Below are 21,721 nucleotides of genomic sequence, written 5' to 3'. Positions count from 1 at the left end.
ATCAACCTGAATAAGTTCCATTCGTTAACGGGACTACCACGGTACCGGCGCAATGGAAACATGGACATGGACATTGGACGTGCTCCCAGTGCTCCGCTATCGCGCCGTCAGCTTGCCCACATATCGCCTTCAGTATGCTGTTGTCAATCCCGCAAACCCTGTACATCAGTGACGCGGTACGCTTGCGTAAAACTGACGGAAAGTCGTCAGTTCTAGCGTCAGCGAACATGCCAGATGCGCTGCAGTATCGCGGGAGCGCCAGCAGCACCCCGAAAGCGTTATTGTATTGGACACGAAGAGCGTCAAACGCCCGCCTCGTATATGCCACCCACAGGACGCATGTAAACAGATTACAGTGGTTGTAAATAATGGCTTAGTTTTATTCCCGTCTTTTATTTACACTTAGATTTAAGATTTCATATTAGTAATTCCTATTGGAAAATGTATTATCTTGTGTTTTATTTTTGTAATATTGCTGTCCCTTTCGCACGGGATGTAGTGTATTTCACACAATTGTTATTGCTGTCTCTTTCTTGCATAGTTGCACTCGAACTATTGTTGTCTCTTTTTTACATAGCTTTATTTACACATTTTATTGTTAATTTATCTTATAAGAATGTTTGTTTACCATTGTATTAGCTTATAAGAATCCCATTTGATGTCATATTATGTTTAAAATTTTATATTTCAATAAACGGACTGCATTCGTTCGACAACAACCGATAGACCCCCACGGGCTCTAACGGTAAAAAGGTGAATGCCCAAAAGAAAAACCCATAGTCGATTGAAATAATTTATATGCAGCAAAGTAGACCATTAATAGTAGATTGTAAATATGTCGTAAAAAGAAAATGACAAAAAAATTTTATTGTGGGATATCCATAAGAGATAGACAATATATACCATCGCGAAGTTTTCTGTAGACCTTTTCAATGTGTACAATACTTAGTACATTATTTTGATAAATCTCGTAGGGTTCAGCCTGCGTTTGCAATGAAAGCGGAAAAAAATGTAATTATTTACGACATCACATTACAAACCCCAACAATAACAGTATTTCTCCACTATTTAATGAATGTTATTATACCTATAACCTTCCTCTTGTATCACTCTATCTATTAAAGAAAACCGCATCAAAATCCGTTGCGTAGTTTTAAAGAAGGGAACAAAGGGACATGAGGAAAAAAAAGCGACTTTGTTTTATAATATGTATAGATATAGATGTATAGATAGATATAATGTATACCTTACATACTTATTTGATATTTAAGATAATATAGTCTTCATGAACTAGCACTTAGCTGGGTTTTTGTTTGTTTTTCACGTTATTCCTCATATTGTATTCATGTTGCAGGCCCCTCAGTATGAAGTGGCCGATCTTAGTTCTCGCCCATGTCGGCAAGAGAAGCAAAAAGTCCATCTGTAAAGGCGAATTTGAATATAGAAATCTCCAATTATTTTTTAAATATGCACATTATAATATTTCATGGTTATTTAAATACTATAGAGGCACAAAGTTATTGCAAAATGCAAAGTAATTAGTCACTTTGCAATGAGTTTGTGCCTGTATAGTATATAAATAATATTAAAATGTGCATATTTAAAAAATAAAATTAAAATAATTTTATTACTTATTGCATTTTTAAATTGAATAATCAATTAAGTAGTGATAAATATTATGAATAATTCTAATAACTACGTTCATAATTTACGTGTACGTGCGACGAGCTACGCTTTGCTCTTTTAAGTTCACCATCATCAACCTGTTCAGTGCTGGAAAATCGGGGTTTATCTATTTCATGAAATGCTGTAAAGCAAATTCCAGTGTTCGATCGGTTGAATATTTTAAAAGTCTTCTGAAAAGTCTTTCTGACACTTACGGATCGGGGGCTGCAATTAAAATGTTTTATTTAACATCTACGAATAATAAAAACTATTTAACATTTATACCTTCAGAGCCTGCGACCAGTAGCCGGTGGTCGCGGGGATGGTCCCTATGGCGTTGACGGCCTGCATGGCGTAGGCGGCGGCGTCCGGCGTAAACAGGTCGCCCCGGTGGATGCTCTCCGAGAAGGCGGTCAGGTTGCTGGATATGAACATGGGGTACACGAAGTTGAACTGGACGTCGGTGTGGGCGTACTCCGCGCGAAGCAGCATCGTGAAGTTGTTGATGAACGCCTGAAACACCCGCTGCATTAACTGCCGATTCGCTATTCCACTACTGCGTCTGTGAGCACTACCCACCTTTGTGCTAGAGTAGACACCCATCAGCGGCGTCGCCTGCCAGCCCGCCGCCGACGACACGTTGACGACGACGCCCCTGTTGCGGCGCAACATCCCCGGCAGCAGCAGCCGGCACATGCTGACCGCCGACACCACGTTCACGTTCACCATCTCCCACAGCCGCTCCAGGGGCGCGTCGCAGAACCGTATCGGATGGTCGTCCAGCACGCCCACGTTGTTCACTGGAATCCGAGAAACTTAATATGTCACATGTATAATTCAAGCAGAATCAAATTTTTTTGAGGACGCACCTAGTATGCCAACCGGCAGATCTTGCAGCTCCGCTTCGATGTGGGCGTACACCTCGGTCCCGGTGCTGAAGTCGGCTACTATAGTTTTCGTTTTAACGTTATGCTTCGTCACTGGAAAATTTTAAACAATTTGCACAATATTATAATTGTCGTTCACCAAATCAGTACTGCTACTACAACTTTAAAAGGCTGTTTACACACACGCCGCGGCGGCGCCGCCGCTGCGGCGCGGCGCGGCGGTGCCGTTACATTACTCATCCTTGTGTTTCTATTTGCCCTTACACACGGAGCCGCCGTGGTGGCGAAAAACGCTGCCGCTGCGGCGCCGTATGTAAATACGCTAACTGATCCAGTTTTTGCTGATACTACAACGCCAGCAACTGACTGACCGATCTCCTCCGCGACTGCTTGCAGCTTGTGGGGGTTTCTGCTGATCAGCACGACGTTGAGGCCTCTCTGCGCCAGCTGCAGCGCGTACTGCTTGCCGATCCCGTCCGTTTTGCCCGTCACCACCGCAACTACAACACTAGCAACTGACTGACCGATCTCCTCCGCGACGGCTCGCAGCTTGTGGGGATTTCGGCTGATGAGCACGACGTTAAGGCCCCTCTGCGCCAGCTGCAGCGCGTACTGCTTGCCGACCCCGTCCGTGCTGCCCGTCACCACCGCAACTACAACACTAGCAACTGACTGACCGATCTCCTCCGCGACGGCTCGCAGCTTGTGGGGGTTTCTGCTGATGAGCACGACGTTGAGGCCCCTCTGCGCCAGCTGCAGCGCGTACTGCTTGCCGATCCCGTCCGTGCTGCCCGTCACCACTGCAAATAGTTCATATATCTATCTCTTTTTCACTTCAAACTTCCAGAAGTTTTAATGAATTTCATTCTCACACAAGACGCTATATCTCACCGGCCCAGTCACCGAATCGTTTCTTCAGTCGCGTATCCCACTTGAAGTAGCTCATACTCCAGAGCTGGAGGGCCTGCCGCACCATGAGCAGTATTCGCACGGAGTAGTACGCCACCGTCAGCACTCCGATTCCCCTCAATATCATTGTAACTATATAATACGTCTTACAATTATTTTAAAAATATTATTTAACTGCAACTCGGACATCGGTTTGCGCGACAATGGCCTTAACGCGTAAGGCTTTTTTACCCTGAACGTGATTATGTAACAGTAAACTCATTATATACGTACAAGCAAAGATATTTTAAAATTAATATCTCATCTTGTGCAGTTTTTATGGGACTTGTGACTTTTTAGGGTTCCGTAGTCAACAAGGAACCCTTATAGTTTCGGTCTGTCCTACCGTCTGTCTGTCCGTCCGTCTGTCTGTCTGTCCGTCTGTCTGTCCGCGGTTTTTCTCAGAGACTATAAGGCCTACAAAGCTGTAATTCGGCATAAATGTACATTTTAATGACGCCGACAAAATGGTATCTTTTGAAAAAAAAAGTTGTAGTACCTCCCATACAAGTATAGCGGGGGTCATTTATTTTTTCCGCGTCCACCTCACCGTGTAGGGTGTTGTTGGATAGGTTTTTTGAAAATATTATGAGTATTCACAAATCATTTTTCGATTTAGGGGTCCATTTGTGAAATATGAAGTTTTAAAGTGGAAAAATGGTTAGAGTCCAGTGTCTCCCCCTTCTACCAGCTAAACGGTTGCTTCTGTAAATGTGAAAAAATTCACGAGGGTAGGAAATATGCTGAATTTAAAAAGAAAACTATCATGGCTAACAAGACTTCATAAGTTATTGAGTAATAGTCGATCAACTAAAAAAACCTAACTGAGATGATGTTGTTAATAGTGTAAAACACGTTATAAATGTACATTCATTAACTATACAAACATTATCAAAAACTAGCGGTACTACGGAACCCCCTATTGCATCCCTTTTTAGTCCATTGAAATATTATAATTTTAGGACCGAATATTGCATTTATTAGAGGATGCAATTTTATTTTTGGAATAATATGTTGGGGGGTCAATATAAGCTTAACCTCAAGTTTGTGGGGTCACCATCCTTGTCTCCCGGCCGCCATCTTGAAAAAAGGGGCGACAACACTTGTATGATTCTCGCTGGAGAGGCAGCTGCATTTCCCTGAAGCTTGTGCTTCAATACCTAGTGAATTTTCAGCGGTAGAAAAGCATAAACACTCACCTGGAAAGGTTTGGACTGAAGGAAGATTCTCTTCATCTCGGGGCGTCGCTGGTCGCCGGCCGGCAAAGGAAAACCCTTCGAAGACACCTTGGTGGGTGTAAAACTATCGCACGACAAGTTCACAACGGTAGATTGAGCACAATCCAGTCAGCAAACCTCTAACGAGACTTTTAGTTTTTGAGTTCTAGATTTTTTATTTTTGATCATAGACGCGCACACGCGATGTCTTTCAGGCGGACATATTTCCTTGAGTGTTGCTCCCGCGCAGTGATTTGTGGGAGGCGATACGCGCGGTTGGCGGGATATTTGAAAGTGGAAGGAATATAAGGAATAGGCTCATGTCTATATATTTTCCCCCCTTTTGAAATTCACAAGGATTTCATGAGCAAAGTGATATTAATAGGCGATAGCTGTGCTCGAAATATAATAAACTTAAAAATAAATTAAGAAACTAAAGCTAATAAGGAAACACCATAGTACATTCTACGTGCTTGACAGTATTTTCCTAGCGAATACAGTATTAAGAAATTAATTAATAGGTAAAGGACAGACCTTTACAACTGGTCTGCGTATAATTTGTCCGTTAGCAGTTCGGAGAGTAACTACTCGAACTACTTAATCTGAACCAGTATGAACCTGTTCAACGCGAGCTAGTTTCCACAATAGAGGTGGAAGATTAGGTTCATTAACGACCACTAAATCATCTTTCTTTAAATTTTTAGGGATTTTTAGGGATTTTAATTTAAAGGGAAGAGAAGGGAATAGGGTAGGGGATTGGGCCTCCGGTAAACTCACTCACTCGGCGAAACACAGCGCAAGCGCTGTTTCACGCCGGTTTTCTGTGAGAACGTGGTATTTTTCCGGTCGAGCCGGCCCCTTCGTCCCGAAGCATGGCTCTCCCACAGTTAGGGGATTCTGAGAACCAGTTATTTTTCTGTTGGAGCGTGTGGAGAAAATTACGCTGCCAAACGCGCCAAAAACTGTGAGTGATCTTTTGAATCATCTGCCATCGAGAACGTGGACAACGGTTTTCATCCCGAAGTTCTTCCGGTAGTGAAACTAAAGGTCCCGGACACTTTTTGACCTCCCGTCAAAAAGTGTCCGGGAGTCAAAACGTCAGATTCCTGATGATCTGGTGATAATAGGCAAAGTGGCCGCGAATTTAATACTGCTTCTTAAGTGAGCACTTGGGCACCGACAACTCGCTTAAGATGATATTTTGTCGATTTGATACCGCTTTCGAAAATACCTTCGAAGTGAGGTGCACCTGGAGGATTAAATTTCCAATTTATTTGACGATTTTCCAAGCCGTCAGTTATTACTTGATTAATAAGTAGTTGAAATTGGCAAAAAACTTCAATAATTTACTTCTTTAGTATTAATAGATAAAGATGAACACTTAATTAAACTAAAGAGAACACTAATTTACTACTTTAGTGTTGATAGATGTAAGTAATACAAAAGAACAAAAATAAAATAAGGTACGGAATCCTACGTGCACGAAACCACCACGCTCTTGCCGGCTTACGCAACAATAAACGATGTAATGAATAATTATGCAACTGTTGTATTGTAAGACTTAAAAGGATAATTAAATAATTATTAATTGACCCTATCTATAATAATAGACGTTAAATACATTACATAGGTATCGTATGATAGGTCTCATAAAAGGTAAATTTTCATCATTAATCAGCACCAAATCCCATACATTTGTAGGGTTCCGTACCCAAAGGGTAAAAACGGGACCCTATTACTGAGACTTTGATGTCTGTCCATCTGTCTGTCCGTCCGTCTGTCTGTCCGTCTGTCTGTCCGTCTGTCTGTCCGTCTGTCTGTCCGTCTGTCTGTCCGTCTGTCTGTCCGTCTGTCTGTCCGTCTGTCTGTCCGTCTGTCTGTCCGTCTGTCTGTCCGTCTGTCTGTCCGTCTGTCTGTCCGTCTGTCTGTCCGTCTGTCTGTCCGTCTGTCTGTCCGTCTGTCTGTCCGTCTGTCTGTCCGTCTGTCTGTCCGTCTGTCTGTCCATCTGTCTGTCCGTCTGTCTGTCAGTCTGTCTGTCCGTCTGTCTGTCCGTCTGTCTGTCTCCAGGCTGTAACTCAAAAACCGCTATAGCTAGACTTCTTTACTCTAGACGGCCTTTTTGCTCATAATAAATAATGGCAACAGCTAGGCACTTGAAATTTTCATAAAGGCCTTAATTATATGTCTACTTTAATAATTAATAATAATCCATACTAATATTATAAATGCGAAAGTATCTCTGTCTGTCTGTCTGTCTGTCTGTCTGTCTGTCTGTCTTGCTTTCACGCCAAAACTACTGAACCGATTGCAATGAAATTTTGTACACAGTTATTCTAGAGTCTGAGAAAGGACATAGACTACATTTTGATGTGGGAAAATATCTTATTTCCATGAAAATATCGATGAAAATGAATTCACATTGCGCGTGGCCAGCGCTCATCCCGGGGGTCCTGGGTTCGAGTCCCGCAGGCGGAACAAAAAGTTTTTAATTTTCCTGGGTCTTAGATGTGTATTAAAATAAAATTTCAAAAATCTTAAACATATTTTATGTATAATATTATAAAAAATCCAGAAATATATCGATGCAATTTCTAATACGAACATTTTAGTTCTAATACGATTCAACAGATGGCGCTTTATTTTTTTTACTTTATTGTAACATAGAACTAATCATACTTATTAGTTAGTATGTTTTTGTTTATAGTTTTTAATACGTTAGAATATTATGTTTAATAATTTAATCACTTGGTATAATAATAATCAATCTATCTTATCTTATAGAACTCCTACTGCATTTCTAATCAATACTATCCATATATCCATATATAATATTATAAATGCGAAAGTATCTCTGTCTGTCTGTCTGTCTGTCCTGCTTTCACGCCAAAACTACTGAACCGATTGCAATGAAATTTTGTACACAGTTATTCTAGAGTCTGAGAAAGGACATAGGCTACATTTTGATGTGGGAAAATATCTTATTTCCATGAAAATATCGATGAAAATGAATTCGCATTGCGCGTGGCCAGCGCTCATCCCGGGGTCCTGGGTTCGAGTCCCGCAGGCGGAACAAAAAGTTTTCAATGTTCCTGGGTCTTGGATGTGTATTAAAATAAAATTTCAAAAATCTTAAACATATTTTATGTATAATATTATAAAAAATCCAGAAATATATCGATGCAATTTCTAATACGAACATTTTAGTTCTAATACGATTCAACAGATGGCGTTTTAATTTTTACTTTATTGTAACATAGAACTAATCATACTTATTATATAGTATGTTTTTGTTTATAGTTTTTAATACGTTAGAATATTATCTACACTAATATTATAAATGCGAAAGTATCTCTGTCTGTCTGTCTGTCTGTCTGTCTGTCTCGCTTTCACGCCAAAACTACTGAACCGATTGTAATGAAATGTTGTACACAGATAGTCTAAAGCCTGAGAAAGGACATAGGCTACTTTTAACTGGAAAAGGGGGTTGTAAGGGGGTGAAAATGCGTAAATTTGGTCAAATTAAGTTAGTTCCAAAAACTTAAAATAGATGGCACCAAGAGTCCCCTAGATCGCGCTATTGCTTGCTCATGCGTATTTCTATAAAAGGTGGTACCATGTCAAACTAGGCTTTTCGATTCTTTCGATTGTTTTACACGTCATTAACTAAGAACTCACCTACCAACTTAGATATCAAATTCAAAAACAACAGCACCAAAACTACTGAACCGATTGTAATGAAATGTTGTACACAGATAGTCTAAAGCCTGAGAAAGGACATAGGCTACTTCTTACTGGAAAAAGGGGTTGTAAGGGGGTGTTTATGCGTAAATTTGTTCAAATTAAGTTAGTTCCAAAAACTGGAATAGATGGCGCCAAGAGTCGCCTAGATCGCGCTATCGCTTGCTCATATGTATTCCTATAAGAGGTGGTACCATGTTTGGTACCATGTTGAGTTAATATTTTCGATTCTTTCGATTGTTATACATGTTATTAAATAACTCACGTACCAACATAGAAATCAGAAACAACTGTCTACCAATAATAAATACTAAGGCCCGATTCGACCAAAGTTACACGAGTATAATTATCATGAGAATAATTTTACTCCTTTAATTTACTCTAGGGTATAATCGTTTGCATTTTACCAAGTTACTCAAAGAGTATGAAATAAAATGTCAATTATAGTTCACAATGACACCGACCGTGACAGGTGAACCCTGTTATTCTCAGTTCTCAGCAACTATTCTCAGTTTAATATTTATTCCACCAAAATAGCCCGTTTAATTATTTACTCCCGTTACCTCATTCTTGGATTAGAAGTTGGAAAAACGCAAAACCAGCTTACTCTTAGATTAGGAGACAGTTATGCTCGAGTAAAATTTTACTCCAGTTTGGTCGAATCCGCCCTAAATAGTTTAATGGCCTATGGGTATTGGCTATTGGGCAAAGCTAAAGTTGTGTAATGCATTAAGCAGCTAAGTTGTGTAAAGCTAAATAAGCTTTAAAAGGTATAAAAAAGTTTAATTTAAAAAAAAACATATTATGTGCACACTACACGGCTGTTTTGGGTATTTTGATTGAAGGGGTACCAGGGTTTTAAAAAGCTTTTGACACCAATTTTATTGACACCGCGCGCTATAAACTGAAGTCCACGCGGACGAAGTCGCGGGCAACAGCTAGTTTTTAAATAAAATAAAAATTTGAATTCCCATACATAAACACAATATATATAATAAGGACTACTTAAGTTAATCAGATTTTAAATAAAAATTCTTGAAACAACACAAACTAACAGTCAAATAGACTAAAAAACTTGAAAAAAAGGTTTTATTTAAACACACTAAAAATAATAAAATACTCCTTAAAATGTTTAACTATTAAGTTATAAGTGTTATCGGTGGCTTGGCCATTTTGTTATTCGCCAGGGCTTTGAATTTAATATACAGTAATGATAAATGGCCAGGCCACCGATTTTGACTAATGTGTAGAGTTTATAGATTCTCCTCGTGCGGCTGACACATTATAATATTACTAGCTGTTGCCCGCGACTTCGTCCGCGTGGACTTCAGTTTATAGTACTTTATAGCGCGCGATGTCAACAAAATTGGTGTCAAAAGCTTTTATAAAAAAACCCTGGTACCCCTTAAATCAATACAGCTGTGCAGTGTGCACACAATAAGTATTTCATTTTTTTATATTAAACTTTATATTTTATGCCAAATTTTAAAGCTTATTTAGCCCTCCGATTACACAACTTTACCCATAAACTATTTATCATTGATAGATTTAAGGTTACGTCACTGCACAGATAAAGTACTGAGTTATTTAATACCGTAGAATAGATATAACAATCGAAAAAAATCGAAACTTAAATGTAAGATGATACCACGTCTTATAGGAAGACTTTTGAGCAAGCGTCAGCGCGATGTAGAAGACGCACGGCGCCATCTATTATGAATTGTTGGAACTAACTTAATTTGAACAAATTTACGCATTTTCACCCCCTTACAACCCTTTTTTCCAGTAAAAAAAGTAGCCTATGTCCTTTCTCAGGCTTTAGACTATCTGTATACAAAATTTCATTACCATCGGTTCGGTAGTTTTGGCGTTTGGCGTGAAAGCGAGACTGTCAGACAGACAGACAGACAGAGATACTTTTGGCGTTTGGCGTGAAAGCGAGACTGACAGACAGACAGACAGACAAAGATACTTTCGCATTTATAATATTAATATAGATTATGTGCACACTGCACAGCTGTTTTTGGGTATTTTGATTAATTAAGGGCCGCGCTACACCGGAATGGCAGCCGCGAGGCGAGCACTTTCAGTGCTGCCATTCCGGTGTAACGCGGCCCTAAGAGGGGTACCACTTACCAGGGTTTTAAAAAGTTTTTAAATTTGACACAAATTTTGTTGACACCGCGCGCTATAAACTAAAGTCCACGCGGACGAAGTCGCAGGCAACAGCTAGTTAGTTAATATTAACGTGTATAACAATCGAAAGAATCGTAAAACCTACCTCAACATGGTACCACCTCTTATAGAAATACGCATGAGCAAGCAATAGCGCGATCTAGGGGACTCTTGGCGCCATCTGTTTTGAGTTTTTTGGAACTAAGTTAATTTAACCAAATTTACGCATTTTCACCCCCTTACAACCCCTTTTTCCAGTTAAAAAGTAGCCTATGTCCTTTCTCAAGCTTTAGACTATCTGTGTACAAAATTTCATTACAATCGGTTCAGTAGTTTTGGCGCTGTTGTTTTTGAATTTGATGTCTAAGTTGGTAGGTGAGTTATTAGTTAATAACGTATATAACAATCGAAAGAATCGAAAAATCTAGCTCAATATGGTACCACCTCTTATAGAAATACGTATGAGCAAGCAATAGCGCGATCTAGGGGACTCTTGGCGCCATCTGTTTTAAGTTTTTGGAACTAAGTTAATTTGACCAAATTTACGCATTTTCACCCCCTTACAACCCCTTTTTCCAGTTAAAAAGTAGCCTATGTCCTTTCTCAGGCTTTAGACTATCTGTGTACAAAATTTCATTACTATCGGTTCAGTAGTTTTGGCGTGAAAGCGAGACAGACAGACAGACAGACAGAGATACTTTCGCATTTATAATATTAGTATAGATAATATTCTAACGTATTAAAAACTATAAACAAAAACATACTAACTAATAAGTATGATTAGTTCTATGTTACAATAAAGTAAAAAATAAAACGCCATCTGTTGAATCGTATTAGAACTAAAATGTTCATTCCATCGATATATTTCTGGATTTTTTATAATATTATACATAAAATATGTTTAAGATTTTTGAAATTTTATTTTAATACACATCCAAGACCCAGGAAAATTTAAAACTTTTTGTTCCGCCTGCGGGACTCGAACCCAGGACCCCCGGGATGAGCGCTGGCCACGCGCAATGCGAATTCATTTTCATCGAAATTTTCATGGAAATAAGATATTTTCCCACATCAAAATGTAGCCTATGTCCTTTCTCAGACTCTAGAATAACTGTATACAAAATTTCATTGCAATCGGTTCAGTAGTTTTGGCGTGAAAGCAAGACAGACAGACAGACAGACAGACAGACAGACAGACAGACAGAGATACTTTCGCATTTATAATATTAGTATTGCAATCGGTTCAGTAGTTTTGGCGTGAAAGCAAGACAGACAGACAGACAGACAGACAGACAGACAGACAGACAGAGATACTTTCGCATTTATAATATTAGTATGGATTATCAAATATTTTGCCGCGCTTTAGGGTAAAATTAAGGTTTTTAGATTTAGGGTTGAGTATATAAGGTTAGAAACTTGGCTCTACATGAGATCTCACTACTTTTTGACACGACGAACTATAATATTATGTTCTCATCTTGGCAACATTTTTACATGAAAATGTTTTTGGTGGGATTTCATTTCTTTTTGTAAGCTGGTTTACGTTGTTTTTTTCTTTTAGTTCATTTTTTAGGGTTCCGTACCCATAGGGTAGAAACGGGACCCTATTACTGAGACTTCGATTTCTGTCCGTCTGTCTGTCTCCAAGCTGTAACTTAAGAACGGTAATAGCTAGAGAGTTGAAATTTTCACAGATTATGTATATCGGTTGCCGCCGTAACAGAAAATACTAAAAACAAAATGTAATTATCCCATACAACAAACGTGATTTTTTTGGCCTTTTTTGCTCTATATCAATAATGGCAAACAGGTAGTTACTTAAATTTTTCTTAAAGTCCTTAGTTATATGTCTACTTTAATATTTAATAATAATATTAAAATAAAATAAAAATTAAGGGTTATTTAATAAGTAATCCCATACAAAAAACACAAATTTTTGCCTAATTTTGCTCTAGATATAGGCTAAGTTGGGTTTGATAATTTTTATGTTGTTTCAGTACTAATATTATGTTACAAACCAAATTTCAGCTTTCTAAGACTTCAGGAAGTACCCTAACAGTTTTGATGATCGGTGAGTCAGTGACCAAATTGTGGATTTTTGGACACCTATAAAATATAAAGTATAATAGCTACGATATTCAAAATTTGCGCATTTAATAAATATACCCATGTCATTATATCTTAAAAAATTCAACTATCTGGCATTATTCAAACCAAAGTTACGAGGGTTCAAAAATACGACGAAACGTTTCGAGAAAAGGTAGGTAGTGCCCTTGCGCGCTTCGCTTGGCTCATCTTGGCGGGGGCACTCCCGTGCCCCCAGATAACCTCAATGTATACTAATATTATAAATGCGAAAGTATCTATGTCTGTCTGTCTGTCTGTCTGTCTCGCTTTCACGCCAAAACTACCCAACCGATTGTAATGAAATTTTGTATACAGATAGTCTAAAGCCTGAGAAAGGACATAGGCTACTTTTTTACTGGAAAAAAGCGTTGTAAGGGGGTGAAAATACGAAAATTTGTTCAAATTAAGTTAGTTCCAAAAATTCATACTAGATGGCGCCGTGCGTCTCTTACATCGCGCTAACGCTTGCCCAACATCTTTCTATAAGAGGTGGTATCATCTTTATCCAAGTTGGGATTTTTTTTCGATTGTTATTTCTTTTTTACGTTATTTAATAAGTCAGTACTTTATATACTATGAAGGAATTGTTAGGGTTAAGTGAACCTTAAACCTATCAATGATAAATAGTTTATGGGTAAAGTTGTGTAATTGGGGGGCTAAATAAGCTTTAAAGTTTGGCATAATATAGAAAGTTTAATTTAAAAAAATGAAATATTATGTGCACACTGCACAGCTGTTTTGATTTAAGGGGTACCAGGGTTTTTTTATAAAAGCTTTTGACACAAATTTTGTTGACATCGCGCGCTATAAACTGAAGTCCACGCGGACGAAGTCGCGGGCAACAGCTAGTATATTAAATACATTTTACATGATAATAAAAGCTTGTCGCGAGACTTACCAATCTGACAGTGTTAAATTTAATTAAAATAAAAAAATATAAGTACTTAATATAAATTTACTCCTAGTTAAATTGGTACTAGTTTATTCACAAATCGAGCGACAAGCTTCTATTATCATGCAAATTGTATAATATTGAGGTTATATCTTAATAGTTAAACATTTTAAGGAGAAATTTATTTTATTCTTTTTAGTGTGTTTATAAATAAAAACTTTTTTTTTAAGTTTTTTGTTCATAATTTTTAGAGTTCAAAACTCAAAGAGTTAAAACAGCTAGCAACTATAATATTACCAAGACTTCGATGTCTGTCCGTCTGTCTGTCTCCAGGCTATCTTAAGAACTATAATAGCTAGAGAGTTGAAATTTTCACAGGATAGGTTTGCCAGGTTGTCAATAAAACATTTTTATTTTTCATCGTTTATTCGTTGTGTCCTCTTGTAATCTATCATAATGAAATATGTGAACACCGATACCACTTTGGTTTGGAGCCAAACGGGTAGTGTCTGTAATAATACCATCTGAAAAAAAAAGAAAGCTTTTAGTCGTTATAAATATTATGTACTATCAGAGAAGTTGATTCCTATGCAAATCGGGGTCCTAAGTAGTTTGGTTGCGTTACGTCAACCCCAGCCGACAGATCACAATTAACATTGAATTGAGATATTCGACCAAATAACGTTGGTCTGCCAATTGCATAGGAATGAACTTCCTCGATGGTACTCTCATACTCCGTACTCTCACTATACACGCACTAGTACTATAATAATAATAATAAATCATTTTATTCATCTCTACAAATTACAAGGATATATAAAGGTACTTAAAAACTAATTGTTTACACATATTTATTAAGTTGTAACTTGTGGGAGATCTGGAGTCTAAACTAGGCCAAGCCTGTAATATAGATCTCCAGGCCCCCCCAACCAAAATTATTAGTATTTGTGTACAATTTGTGAACATCACTTAGTTACACCCATTATATGTATATTACAATATAATATTATACATCCGTTAAATATGCGTCAAACATATTGATATTCTTACCTTCTTAATTTAAAGTAAATAGTAAAAAATAATCTTATTAATTTAGGTGTGTGTATGTTGTAAGTGTAATTGTGTATGTGGTGTTTGTGTGTTGTTTGTTGGTTGTGTTTGTATATATTATGATATACTATGCTATACTATGCTAGGTGGTGTTGGGCAGCCTATTCTAACTTTGGATGGCTCAATTTAAAATACATATGCGCCTCGTCACGTTGCACTGTGAAGTGAGTAGTGACTAGTGACTAGTGACCAGCGTTGCCAGACGTCCCGATTTTGGCGGGACGTCCCGTTTTTTTCATCAAAATTAAATGTCCCGCGCGGGACAGGCTCAGTCCCGCTTTTCGTGGAAAGCCCGAACGTACGTGCAGCGTGCTGAGAAAGAAAGGTGTACGTAATGAAGATATTAGAGTGCGGGAGGAAGAGGGGTAGATGTTCTTTGGCTATTTTAGCTATCTATTGTCACGTAAACGTTATTTTAACGCATATAAAATTTATACGCAGATAAAAATTCAAATAACTTTTGATTTTATACCTTTTTTTTACTTTGTCCCGCTTTTGACTGAAGAATCCCGCTTTTTCACTCAAAAAGTTCCAAAGTCCCGACTTGGCACAAAAAAAATCTGGCAACGCTGCTAGTGACCCTCAAGAAGACAAGAGCCACGAGCGTATAAATTGCTCAGCTCAGCTCACGTCTCGTCACCACGTGACTCCCGTCCCCCCGTCACGTGAACCGTGGTACTACTACCCAACTACTCACCTGGAGCCCATGGGTCCAGTACCCGGAGGTGTTGGTCAGTTTGCCGAGCGTGGCCACCGCGTGGCGGGCGTAGACACGCGCGCTCGGCACGAACAGGTTGCCGCGGTGCAGCGCGTCGGAGAACGCCGTCATGTTGCTCGACACGAAGAAAGGCGTTAAGGTCTGTATATGAACCCCGCTGCGGGCGTATTCGCCCTGAATACTGGCAGTCAGATGGCATATGTAAGCCTGGAAATGTATAAACATGTCAATTAGGGCCGCGCCCACGGAGCTAATACAAAGGCCGCGCCACACCGGAATGGCAGCGGCGCGGCGAGCACTTTCAGTGTCATATGATTTTAAACTTGATCTTCATTACTGTAATACATAGTATTTAGTAATACAGGATGTAACAAAAATAAGTGATAATACTTTAGGGTGTGTACGACCGCGGCCGCCCGTGGCCGCACGTGGTTGCCGGCGGCCGCGATTTCCCAGGCGATATGTATTACATATACAGTGTGTAACAAAAATAAGTGATAATACACGGGCGGCCGCTGACTTCTCACGTCACGGGCGCGGCCCTTAGTGTTTAAGAAGTATGCCATGCAACAGCAGCTTTGTTTGATCCTTCGGTCGTTGTGGACGGTCGATCCTTTTCATTTATTAACATTATTAAATTAGGCTCACTTGATACGGGTTTTTTACTGCTTTCCCTTGTAGTTTTAGCCAAGTTAACGCGCATCTAGGTCAGAGTATGTCCGACATTCTGTACCTTTGTGGCCGCATAAACCGCGGCGTGCGGCAGGCAGTCAACTGCACCAGCTGCAGACGCGACGTTGACAACGGCGCCGCAGCGGCGGTTTAGCATGGCCGGCAGCAGCAGCCTCGTCATCGCCGTCACCGCCATCGTGTTCACGCGCATCAGCTCTAGTTTCCTCTGCAGGGACTCCGAGCAGAATCTCGTGGGATGCTCGGTGGCCATGCCGACGTTGTTTACTAAAATTGATATTTTGACCCCTCGAGACTCCTCAAATCTATAATGGTAGTAACCAGTACCCAGTACCAGAGAATAAAGAATTTGTTTTATTTGCTAAGGTACTTTGGATATTATTTGTAATCCAAACATCATTAATTAAATTTAAAGATTGGTTCTAGCTTACCTAAAATTCCCACAGGAATATCCTGCAGCTCCTGCTCGATGTGGGTGTAAATTTCAGTTCCTTGTGTAAAATCAGCAACAATGATTCTTGTTTTAACGTTGTACGATGACTCTGAAAATAATATTGGGTATGAGAAATTAAGTTTTTTGTGCATTTTAGCACGACTATAGTCGTCGTCACTTATAGCCTTTTTATTCCTCTTAATTACTACGCCGCGCTGCAATATAAGTCAATGTCGTAACTATTATCGATAGATCCTGATCCTAAATGGTAGACAATGGCTATAATTTTATCACCCATGCACACTGTGCTAAGGTAAAAACTCACCTATCTTTGTGGCGACGTGCTCCAGTTTCTGTGGGTTTCTGCTGATGAGCACGATGTTGACGTCCCTCTGCGCCAGCTCCATGGCGTAGTGCTTGCCGATGCCATCCGTGCTGCCCGTCACCGCTGTATCTCACCTATCTCTGTGGCGACGTTCCCCAGTTTCTGTGGGTTTCTGCTGATGAGCACGATGTTGATGCCCCTCCGCGTCAGCCCCATGGCGTAGTGCTTGCCGATGCCGTCCGTGCTGCAGGTCATCACTATATCTCACCTATCTCTGTGGCGACGTTCCCCAGTTTCTGTGGGTTTCTGCTGATGAGCACGATGTTGATGCCCCTCCGCGTCAGCCCCATGGCGTAGTGCTTGCCGATGCCGTCCGTGCTGCAGGTCATCACTATATCTCACCTATCTCTGTGGCGACGTTCCCCAGTTTCTGTGGGTTTCTGCTGATGAGCACGATGTTGACGCCCCCCGCGCCAGCTCCGTGGCGTAGTGCTTGCCAATGCCGTTTGTGCTGCCCGTCGCCGCTGTATCTTACGGCTTACCTATCTCTGTGGCGACGTTCCCTAGTTTCTGTGGGTTTCTGCTGATGAGCACGATGTTGACGCCCCCCGCGCCAGCTCCGTGGCGTAGTGCTTGCCGATGCCGTTCGTGCTGCCCGTCGCCGCTGTATCTTACGGCTTACCTATCTCTGTGGCGACGTTCCCCAGTTTCTGTGGGTTTCTGCTGATGAGCACGATGTTGACGCCCCCCGCGCCAGCTCCGTGGCGTAGTGCTTGCCGATGCCGTTCGTGCTGCCCGTCGCCGCTGTATCTTACGGCTTACCTATCTCTGTGGCGACGTTCCCCAGTTTCTGTGGGTTTCTGCTGATGAGCACGATGTTGACGCCCCTCCGCGCCAGCTCCATGGCGTAGTGCTTGCCGATGCCGTCCGTGCTGCCTGTCACCACTGGAACATTTGTACATGAAAATCAGTCTTTGTGTGTGCTGGAAACTGTGCTATAATTCTGCACGTGGCATACTTTATAAAGAGATCGTGGGTCTTCAAGCAATTTTTATCTCATTTAGCAGTTATGCTTGGTGGCTGAAGGACATCAGAGGTCGGGCAGAGGATTTGTCACGGCGTCAGCACTTCCACCACCGGTTTTAATTACAAAGTGTTAGTATCAGTGAAGTAGCAAAATGCTATACTAATTACTACCCGATTCTTGCAGTCACCATACTTATACAAACTTGTAACTACTAGGTACGAGAGGAACTGCATATTGCACGCGCAGAGTATTTAAACAGCTTGTAATAATTATACCTTGTAGATCTTTAAGTGCTATAGTAACAACAATAAAATACAATGTATTGCTATTTGTTACAGTGAAAATATGTGGAAAATTACTAAGTGCAATAGGTCATCGCAATTTTATGTGGTGTCGTATGGGTCAAGCCGATGATGCATTAACTTTGATTTCTGAGATTTTATGCTAATTTTACAACTTAAGGGTCTTCTACATCTATTAATAACAGAAAAAATATAACAATAGAAAAAAAAATATACTACATTTAACCCGTTTTATATTTATAGCGTTTTCGGCATCTAAAATTGTCCCGGGACAGCTGGCAGGCAGGGCAGGCCGAATGGATACGAAAATAGCCGAACAAAACCGATGATCCACGAAGCACTTAGACTTAGTACATAATATTAGTATGTATTTACGTAGCATATAATGTAGCAATTTAAAATTCGACTATTTTCGTATCCATTCGGCCCGCCCTTAGCCCGGGGCAGTTCTAGATGCCTAAAACGCTATTAGTAAAATTCTTTTTGAGAGGAAAACGTCAAGGTACTTTAGTATAATCGTCCGTAATCGGTACGCCGATTTTGAAGATGTAATGATTAATTCATGATTTATTGTATTCAGAGTATGAGCCGGCGGTCACGCTCGACGCGGCCTACGCTTAATCAATTTTTCTTGTTAAGTAATTATTATCATACATTATCTTCTGAGAATAATATGAAATCTTTAATATTTGTTATACATATTTTGTTAATGTATATATTACGTTAATATTATATATTATGCTATGTGAGTTGCAGTCGTTACAACTAGGAGGAAGGGCTCCGTACTCGAGTGGTTTCAGCTTGCCCCTACACCGGAGACGACCTTCGGTTTCGATTCTTGTGGAAACGTTGGAAGGGGGAATTTCTTGGTTCGGTCGCCGAGCTCAAAAGTGCAGTAGCTTAAAAATATGTAAGTGTAGTAAAGCCTTTGATATATTTATTTATTTATTTAAACACTTCATGCAAATATTTACATAGGCGGGCTTAATGCCTAGTGGCATTCTCTACCAGCCAACCTTAGGGTGATGATGAGAATGTAGAATAGGCGCATTCTAAAGCAATTTTAGTTAAAATATGATGTAATAAATAGTTTTAAATAAATATTAATGTTATATCAACTTTTATTTATACATTTTATCATTTAATAAACCTACATAAACCGTACTTACCTATTACATACTAATACACACTATAATATTATGATAATACCATACATATAATTTGAAATTAAAATATACCTACATAAAATATATAAGTACCTACATAATTAAATGCTGAAATACCAAAAGAATATATAGAAAAAAGTTAAATGTGAATTCCTGTGGAAACTAAATCTAATCACTCATTATAATTTAACTGATTTTTAAATAATATAATTGACGAACTCTGTGTTTAAAGATATTTTTGTTAGGGGACATCCTAATTTCTTGAGGGAGGGCGTTCCAAAGGAGGATGGACTGTACATGAAAGGAGGAGTGGACAATGCTGGAATTATGAGGAGGACAGTGGAGGCGCAAGTTTTTGGATGATCGAAGTTCCGTGCTATGGGTATTACTGAAGAATTCAAGGTGGGAAGATTAATATGGAGGAGCGTTAGGAGAGTAAAGGAGAGAGTACAACATACAGAGTGCACGCAGTGAACGACGTTGACGAATAGACTGCCAGTTCAACTTAGATCGGTAGTCAGAAACGTGATCAAATTTCCGAAGATTAAATATGAACCTAATGCAACAAACGATCGAGTATATCGATATATTCTTGGCACTGCCTATATCTAAACCTGCGTAAAAGCTATTATTATTGCAGGTGTCATCAGGAACTGCCAGGAAGCAAGAAAAAAGCAAGCAACCTTCGTTTTTAACCCGACTTCAGCCAGAACTCGGTAAAGTTTTTAGAGTATAAGCACAGAATAGATAATAAGTTCAAGTGTATATAAATATTGTTTTCTCTAACTTCTGTCTACGGATTGTCGCATTAGGCCTATAATCCAACTAAAATATAATGAGAACCGTTTCACTAAATCAATAAATTCGTTATTGTAGACAGAGCGATTCAAGACTAGACTTAGACTTAGAAACTAAATACTTGAAGTTGTTGAATTCATTGTTTTAGTAAACAGTGAATTATTTTATCCAATAACGAGATAAAATAATCCACTATTGGGACCATGCTACATTATATTATTATAATATAAAGCTACGTCCTCTACCAATGCAACAATTTCATTGGTAGAGCTTAATTAAAAAAAATATACATATAACAGCTACTACAAAATATGAGGACACTGTCAGTCAAGGCGAATATGTTGGCTCGTAGGTTTGCTAAATGCACGGCAGAGGTGAAGGTTACTTTGTTTCGTGCTTACTGTCAGGCATTCTATACGTGCAGTCTATGGGTCAAACATACGCTAACGGCTTATAGTGCCCTGCGGGTCCAATATAATAATGGGTTTCGGGCACTGATGGGGCTGCCGCGCCTTTATTAACCTTTATTAACACTTTTAAACCAAAAAACCTATATTAACACTTTTATTAAGTAAATGAAATATGCAGACCGACTCCTTTGTTATGTCCGAGCTCGGTCCTAACTTGACATGCTTTTTACGCATATACACCGATATAAGGCTATCTCTTATAGTCTATCTTAATTATTCTATCCGTAGTGGTCATTGACCCCCTGTAAAAAACCTTCATCGTCATATTTCATCGTTTTTTATTCAAATCGATAATGAAGTGACAGAATATTATGTTTCTAGTCTGGGTGATATCGTATTTTGCATACTCAATGTGAACTGAGAATGAAATTAACCATTTCAAACTCATAAATAGTTGGAGAATATCATTCTAAGAGTTACCAAGAGGTTTTGCGTTTTATAAGAGTTCAAATCTTTCATAAGTTAACAGAATACATTGCGAGCAATTTTCGCATAGCTCCTAGACTAGAAAGGTCAATGATCGCTGATGCCACCTTAAATAATTTTGACTATTGGTATTCGCTTATAATTTAAAGTTTAGTTTTTCTTTCAACGAAAATCGTAAACCAACATAGCTTGTACCTGCCCAGGATCCATATTTTTCCACGAACGTTTTTCTCGACACCAACTCCTGGATGGTCCTGCAGAGGAAGACCGCGGGGTTCCACAGCAGCCACACCACATATTTAACCACCACCAGCGCGCCGATCACCGTCAATATCACTAGCATCGTACCCGCTAGAAACGCGTGCGCGTGCGCAGCTGCCTTGTATGCGTTTAGTTATTTGTTGAAGGACCAACTATTATTATATTTCTGTTTCCTATTCTAATTAAAATTTACAACTAAACATCAGCTTTGTTCACATAATTGTACATAGACACATAACAGGTCTACAGGACAAAGCTGGGTCGCATCCGAAAAAGGTTGAAAAACACTGGTCTATTGTCACAGAGGAGGAGATAAACGTACAAAGTACACACCCTAAAATTTAAA

The 21,721-nt window shown here is 39.5% G+C and overlaps 1 protein-coding gene across 3 annotated transcripts; it reads right to left on the bottom strand.

Moving 5' to 3' along the window:
* Positions 1 to 1,241: 1,241 nt before the first annotated feature.
* LOC121731866 (inactive hydroxysteroid dehydrogenase-like protein 1) lies at positions 1,242 to 21,490 on the bottom strand. Of its 3 annotated transcripts, none has more exons than XM_042121543.1 (6): positions 21,310 to 21,490; positions 3,077 to 3,352; positions 2,535 to 2,645; positions 2,245 to 2,465; positions 1,951 to 2,178; positions 1,242 to 1,420 (listed from the first exon to the last, which is right to left on the bottom strand). In XM_042121543.1, exons 1-6 carry the CDS (start codon positions 21,455 to 21,457, stop codon positions 1,298 to 1,300), a joined length of 1,107 nt encoding a protein of 368 aa, XP_041977477.1. In that variant the 5' UTR covers positions 21,458 to 21,490; the 3' UTR covers positions 1,242 to 1,297. The 3 variants fall into 3 exon arrangements, with proteins under 3 accessions (XP_041977477.1, XP_041977491.1, XP_041977485.1); XM_042121557.1 differs by having other exon boundaries at positions 3,230 to 3,352; XM_042121551.1 differs by lacking the exon at positions 21,310 to 21,490 and adding an exon at positions 3,444 to 3,647.
* Positions 21,491 to 21,721: the final 231 nt, after the last annotated feature.

Source organism: Aricia agestis, chromosome 1, assembly GCF_905147365.1.
Source record: "Aricia agestis chromosome 1, ilAriAges1.1, whole genome shotgun sequence".
NCBI classification, from domain to species: Eukaryota; Metazoa; Arthropoda; class Insecta; order Lepidoptera; family Lycaenidae; genus Aricia; species Aricia agestis.
Note: the sequence above shows the minus strand (reverse complement) of the source record. Positions and strands in the feature narration are given on the sequence as shown.